Source organism: Eucalyptus grandis, chromosome 1 (assembly GCF_016545825.1).
Source record: "Eucalyptus grandis isolate ANBG69807.140 chromosome 1, ASM1654582v1, whole genome shotgun sequence".
NCBI classification, from domain to species: domain Eukaryota; kingdom Viridiplantae; phylum Streptophyta; class Magnoliopsida; order Myrtales; family Myrtaceae; genus Eucalyptus; species Eucalyptus grandis.
The window spans coordinates 32,231,470-32,239,066 of NC_052612.1; the positions used below are offsets into that span (position 1 = coordinate 32,231,470).

General features: G+C 37.8%; 1 protein-coding gene across 1 annotated transcript; it reads left to right on the forward strand.

The window, feature by feature from the left end:
- The first annotated feature begins 3,117 nt into the window (after positions 1–3,117).
- LOC104417314 (S-adenosyl-L-methionine:benzoic acid/salicylic acid carboxyl methyltransferase 3) lies at positions 3,118–5,894 on the forward strand. Its single transcript, XM_010028614.3, is given in 5 exon segments — positions 3,118–3,201; positions 3,864–3,929; positions 3,932–4,294; positions 4,519–4,773; positions 5,361–5,894. Coding segments are annotated over 5 exon segments (1,119 nt in total). The 5' UTR covers positions 3,118–3,126; the 3' UTR covers positions 5,721–5,894.
- The last annotated feature ends 1,703 nt before the right edge of the window (positions 5,895–7,597 follow it).

Here is a 7,597-nt window from a genome sequence, read left to right on the forward strand (position 1 = left end):
CTTTGTTTTCACACCAGATGAAGTCTTGGCTTATGGTGAAATCTCCGGTCTAACAACGTGGACACATAAAATTTTGTCTACGACATGCTTGGTATAGTTTGGCGGAAAGATGGAGCGGATCTAGAATGCGACAAATTTCGTATTCAAATCATAACATTCCTATCCAAAGTAACTTTGGTGTCCACGACTGACGTGGAATGCCTATATATTATGCAATATCCGGGGCCTTGGTCATAAATCTCGTTAGGTAGGCCAATCGTTAGACAAAAAAATCCCACGTTAAATCTCATACAGAAAACGATGGCCTGACGCACCACCGTCCTGTCCCATTCGATCGCCAGCCGACCCATCCCACGTTAAACATGTAAAGAAGAAGAAGAAGAAGAAGCTGGCTCTGGGCGACTTCCCCTCCCGTTCCTGTCTGATTGCTTTATATCGTCAGCCGTGCGTACGTGTTAAGCAACTTGATAGATACACGACATGAGATTGGACGGTAAGTAATGATTTGACATTATTTTTAACATCCGTAAATCTTATTAGACCAGGTGCGAGTTTTTATTTATTTATTGAATAATCGCATTAGTCTTCTCGAGACACTATGGAGTCTTCCAATTCATGAAATATTTTATCATAGGATGCTGACCTTGACTTCCGCTAACCAATTATAGGGCAGGTCGAATGGTGAGGATTCATGAGATGGGACGATAAGTATTAATATGACAATTTTTTGTAGCGTCCATCTATTATGATAGCCTATGCGTTAGTCTTTTTGTATTGGCTAACAAGCGTGAAAAGCGCCTGAATGAAGCTAAGCAAACAATGCATGGAAATCTTAGATTGAGATTCGTAGAGTACTGTTTAGACAAGTTTATCATTTTGTTTTCAACTGTGAATAAGAAAATAATTCAACTCGTTTTTTAGTTCAATTAAACATTTCTTAATTAAAAGCAAGGTGATATTGTTCTGTCTCTCACTCATTTTATTAAAAAATTGAGAATTCGAATTGGGGACCTAGATATGCAATGTTAGGTGACCTAACATAAAAAAAAGAAAAAAAAAGAAAAGAAAACCTCATCGTCACATTTCCTTGTCATAAATCATGTGACAATCCACGGGACAAACATTTTGGCCCCACAAAATGCACAAAGCAATCCAATTTTGTTTTTTTTAGCAAATGGGAACTTTTTCTTACGTGCACGACATTAGCAATTTCTTCGGATCAACTTTTCTCCTACCCCGTATTTCCATCGCACACCATCGCACCACGTCATCCATTCACGATCTATTTAAATATTCTAAGAATCGAGACCCAATTTCCTTGCGATTGCCTTTCTAATCTAATTTACCGTGAAACAGGTGTTGTCAAATCAAATGATGACATTTATATTCTCATCATCACATTAGCTTTCAAAAGAATTACTTAGATCACCATACTAAATGCCTCGGGAATTCGATGTTAAAGAACAACTAGTAGAGTAATCTCTAATATTACCTTAATTAGTTAGGGTGTTGAAACCGTTCGAGATTAGGGCATGTGCAAAAAGTCTAAACCTAATTGGTTCATAGGGCATAATGGATATTCCATAGGCTTTTAAGGTAGCCAAGTTTTTGTGTAGTGTCCTTGAGTTATAAAGAACAAAAATTCTCTTTGGTTGAAACTATCGATCATCAAATACGACCACTTACGAGGATTTCAAGTTTTGAGAATAAAATTTAGTACATCATTAGTTGTGAAGCTTTTTAATCACCAGATAGAATTTCTTGACACATATGAAATAAGTTGGTCATGATAATTGAACCTCTGTTCATGAGATTGGGTCAGCCATGAGTTACTCAAATTCCTTAAAACAAGCACCTTAAGATCTAAGTGCTTCGATGAGAATTTTTTTTGTTTGGTCGAAGTTCAATGAGAATTGGAGTTGAGAAAATTTTACACCTTTTAGCATGTTAATCTAAAGTTATTAAAGAATACTGAATTTCTAAGTTTATCCTATCCATGACGCTTGTTTTCCTATATGCCTTAATAAATTGTTTTCTTTTAAGCTGGCCCCATGATGAACATACTACGGTTTAGTTAAAAAGTAAGTCTTAATTTGCACTTGACAGAGGCGACAATATTTGTTTCCAACTGGGGTTAGATGTGCTCCATATATATAACCTCATGAATGGAATTAACAGTCAATGACCGGGTTCAATTTGTATATTTGAAAGGCTCACATCTAGGGATTTCCTTCGTCCCGGTAAGGTGACTATAGTTTTTTTTTTTTGCTTTTGTTTGATTATGAAAAGAGTGAGAGTAGGTGATCAGTGCAAGCGACTCCCTTTGGGTATTACCATAAATATCTCCCTCCTGTTGCAGAAATTTGGTTTAAGCCAAAACTGTTCCACGCCATCTGTGACTGAGTTTGGTGAGCCCATCACCATAGTTTCATTAATATACTAGTGATTAAGAAGTCTCTTCACATGAAACATGCGACAGCTTGACAACATAGTACAAGTTGTTTAGAGTTTCATTTTTGACATAAATTGAATTTTTAACCTCTTGGAAGACAGTCCCCACTAGATCAATCACCTTTGTGGTAACTTTGTTTGTGTAGAGCAACCATAGATACACAATATCCTTCTATTGTCCGTTAGGACCCTTGTTAAGAGAGCATGCTATCATTTTCTCATAATATGCATGAATTGAATTTTCAAAGTGTATCAACAAATTTTTTTTTTTGTTATTTAAGTTTTTTCGCCTAGTATTTTAAGACAACTCGTTAATAAAAATCAGGAAAATAAATAACGTCTTTAATTTTAATTACATGCGGGGCAATATGACGTGTATCTAGACTCGTCCTGTGTATGGCTAAGCACATGCCGACATGAATCTCACGAGTATCTTGCCTAATTTTGTCCTCTACTTGGAAGGAGTAAGAATTCACATGGCAGAGATAGATCCAACCAAGTGGACATGTCCGTGCGAACTCATGCCCATGCGTGTTTCACAGTCGAACTGAAAGTCCACTTATAATTAATGTGAAACGTCGGGACACAAATGTCTATAAATAGAAGACCCAAACCAACTCAAACGCAAGCTAATTAGAGCAGCGCCACACACACGTGAGAGAGAGAGAGAGAGAGATGGAAATCATGCAAGTACTGCACATGAATGGAGGAATGGGAGAAACAAGCTATGCTAACAACTCATTGCTTCAGGTACGTCTCTCATTTTCCCACGGTGGGCACATAAAATCTCGGATTAATCTGCATCTAAAGATTGTTTCGGTGATGATGTACCGCAATATAATCTCTTCATTCTATATCAAACTAGGTTTTTTTTTTAATCAAGATTTGAAATTCTATATACAAAAACGCCATTTTATTCTACCCTTTGAGGCCAAGTAACTATTGATTCAAGAATTCAAATGATCGCCCTAATTCGTATAGACACATTTTCAATCACCAAGATTTCTCTTGAAGAAGAATGTACACAAAAGGGGTATATTAAAGTGCAACTTATCATTCAAGAATTCAAATGATCACCCTAATTTACAAATACACTTTTTAATTAACAAGATTTCTCATGAATAACAATGTACACAAAAAGGGTATATTAAAGTGCTAGATCTCGCAAGATCGCAATATGGTACAAACTCATTCCCGTGACACTCTAATTTGGATTAATATAGTAAATATATGGAATGCATAAGATTGGTCATTCCATATGAAGTTTCCACTTTTCAATCGTCAATATATCATTGTACGAGAATGGAAGATATAGGTAACAAATGAGATTTATCTCTTTGCACATGAAAAACTAAAGATGCAAACTTTCTATCTCTATCTTGAGTTAATGCTTTCTCCTTTTCTATTTGTAGAGAAAGGTGATATCGATGACGAAGCCCATAACGGAGGCAACTGTTAGAGCTCTCTTCTCCACCGTCGACGCCACCTTCCAGGAAGCCTCGCCATCGCGGACTTGGGCTGTTCCTCAGGCCCCAACACTCTCTTCGCCATCTCTGAGATCATCACCATTATGATTGATCTCTGCGAGGCGACGAACCATGAGCTGCCGGAGTTCCAAGTGTTCTTAAACGATCTCCCAGGGAATGACTTCAACACCATCTTTGGGAGCCTCTTGCCGAGATTCAAAGAGAAGTTGAGTGAGCAAATGAAGAGCAAGTATGGAGCGTCGGCAACATTGCCATGCTTCTTCAATGGTGTTCCTGGTTCGTTCTATGGGAGATTGTTCGCTCAAGAGAGCCTACACTTGATTCATTCTTCATATAGCCTCATGTGGCTGTCGCAGGTAAATTTTTGGCCCCCAGTTTCACTCGTACAGCCTCATGGGAAACATCTTGTCCATAAAAACTCCTCATTATTGATCTTGTTTTCTGAAAACTATTGTCTAACCTTTTCTTTTACTGGATAAAGTGAAGTATGTGACAGTGGAGGCACAGTTTTAGGGTTTTCTTGGACAGTAGTTGCAAATCAAACTCACTATCTCTTGTCTATTGTTTTTCTTTTTGTTAGGTCCCACCAGGATTAGAGGGAAACAAAGGCAACATATATATGGCGAGATCGAGCCCTCCGAAGGTGCTTAGGGCATACTACGAGCAATTCCAAAGGGACTTCTCAACGTTCTTGGAGTGTCGTGGGCAAGAGTTGGTGGTGGGAGGGCGTATGGTTTTGACCCTCCTAGGTCGAAGAAGTGACGATCCTTCAAGCAAAGAGTGTTGCTACATTTGGGAGCTCTTGGCTATTGCTCTCAATGAGATGGTCTCCGAGGTAATAAAAAAAAATCAAAAGAGAACTTGAATAATCACATGAAATATTAGGACAAAATTGAGGTAGATTGTTCTTACTGCCTCTGGTAAAAATTTGTCACTCCGAGATCGATCATAACAATCAATTGGACAGCAAAAAAATGACATTATAATGCGATTTATATGTTTATTCCTGATTCTCAAGTACCTAAAGTATATGCTAGATGACTTCAAAATTTTCTTGTGAACCTCTAGCTAGAACTTTCACATGAAATTTTTGAACGAAAGCAATAGCAAAATTTGGAAATCCTACATAATTCCTGCGATTTCTTTTCCGTATGAATCTATTCAAGAAAATCAGGGTAGAAGGAGACAAATTTATTAGGTGCTTCCACTGCGCACCCGTTCCCTCTTAGGCATGGTGTAGAAAATGGAATCCAAATTTACATGAGAAGAAAAGACATATATTAGTAGTATGCAATGGTTACATTCCCAATTACATAATCAAGCAACTATGACTTTCATGAAGATATAAACAACTTATGATTTTGCAATTGTTTCTAATTTTCAGTAGCAGAATCTAAAATTTTACATCTAACACTAATGCAGGGACTTATAGAAGAAGAGAAACTGGACTCCTTCAACATCCCTCAATACACGCCCTCACCAAAAGAAGTACGGTTAGAGGTCCAAAAGCAAGGCTCATTCTCAATCGATTGCTTGGAGGTATCCGAAGTGAATTGGAATGTATTTGACACAGATTTCGACCCCAATGTTGTTTCAAAGGATGGGGAATACAATTTGGCTAGGTGCATGAGAGCTGTGGCTGAGCCCTTGCTCATCGATCACTTTGGTGAAGAGATCATGGATGAGCTCTTTAAAAGATATAAGGCTCAACTTGCTGCTTGCATGTCTAAGGAAAAGCCCGCATTCGTCAATGTCATCATTTCGCTGAAAAAGATTACTTAGATACATCACAAAAATTCACGAATATATATGCTATGAATATATGTACGTTATAGTGAAGTTAAAAAATGAATGTGTCAAGTGTGTTTACCATAATTTGAAGAAGTCGTGTCCGTTTTCACTTGTAAGTACTTCATACATCTTATCTTGCGTAAGGAAAATGCGTGAGACTTCCAAGTTTTTTTTTTGGTCGGTGAGACTTCCAAGTTGAAGGGCTTGAGATTTGGAGTTTTGTTTCAAAGAATAGTCTATCGTATATCCCCAAAATGCAGCGGTTTAACTGAGCAGCATTGGTGTTTTATTGATTTATTTATGCAAGGAAAATAAAAATAAAAAGCTGATTGAAGTATCAATGAACCAAATGAAAGGTTTTACTCCAACTTGTAACTGAGAATGTTAACTTTTAAAAGAATTAATGAAGCCATCTTCATTTAAGAACTTGGAGGCATAAATAAACTAAAAGTAGGGAGTCACTATAATAATATACAGCACTATGAAGAGGGTTTTCAGCAATAGGACCCAGCCCCTAACATTTCGTAACTCGTTGGATATAGCGATGATATTGGACAATGATGGAAAGTTCAAGAATTTAAGAATTCAAACAAGCAAGCCCTTAATTAGCTCTAGCAATTTAAAATGGAGTAATGTTATAGATATTAAGACTCATAACATTAAATAGGTTCCCTAAATGATGTGGCAAACTGTAAGTCTTTATTCAAACTAGTGCGCACATAATGCTGGAGACCTAGGCTTGGACATGAACCTCGTTGGGTATATAAAATGCCTATTCAAAGATTTCAGGTCTGCTTTCAAGCATAAAGGCCGATCGTTAGACAACAAATTTATTAAAAACTGTTGGGATAGAGGTGAGCGATCGAACAAAATATAAACGGAAGAAAAATAAATTGGACACTGGATTTACGTGGTTCAGTCGTAAAGACCTACGTCCACGGGGAGAGCAGCAGTGAATTTCACTATAAATCAAGCGATACAAAAAGATTACACACTCAAGTCACTCAAACACTCTCTCGGTGTTTCCCAAACCCCAATTACACCCAATACACCGATCTTACTTGGATGTAAATCACGAATAAGTTTTGTCGCACAAAAAAAAAAAAAAACACGAAGACCAAAGCCAAGCATCCAGTACCTATGAATGTCTCTCACAAACAAAGAAAATCATGGCACTCAAAATAAGAACGGCGCTTCGATCAACAACTGATCTTCGGTGGTGTGCGGCTTCTCCTTTAATACGTAGGTCGTCGGTCGCTCCACGCACACCAGCAAAGAAGGAAATATATTGTATATATATGTGTGTCCAAGGGAGGGCCCACCTACGCTCCTTGCTTCGGCTTCCCGCTGAGCTTCCTCTTTCGGCTTTTACGTGCAGGGACTCCACGTACGAAGGCTTCATTCTTTCCTCTGTGCGCCCAAAGTCAAATATTTGACTTTGGGCCCCACCTTTTGAACGCGTACAGAAAACTTCACCCGTAACTTTTATATTTTATCTTGGGCCTACGAAGAAACCTTCCTCTTCACGCGCATGCAGGTTTTCTTCCTTCGGCGTTTCGGATTCCGCAGCAAAGAGAAAACTTTTCTCCAATTTTATTTTATATTTCCTTCGCGAGTCTACTGAACTTCGCGTTTTAGCAAACGCTCAAACTCGAGTCATATTTAACAAAAACAGTACTTGGTTTTCCGTAATCAATACAATCGTAACTAAACGGCCTCTAAGTCACAAGTGCTTAAAGAACTTGATGCGGTAGATTCACTATTCAGATTACCATTAGAAAAAAAAAAGTATATAATAACCTTTCAGTTATCATATTGATGGGTTTAACGAAAGGTACTTTATCAAACATTATGATTGAATTAATACA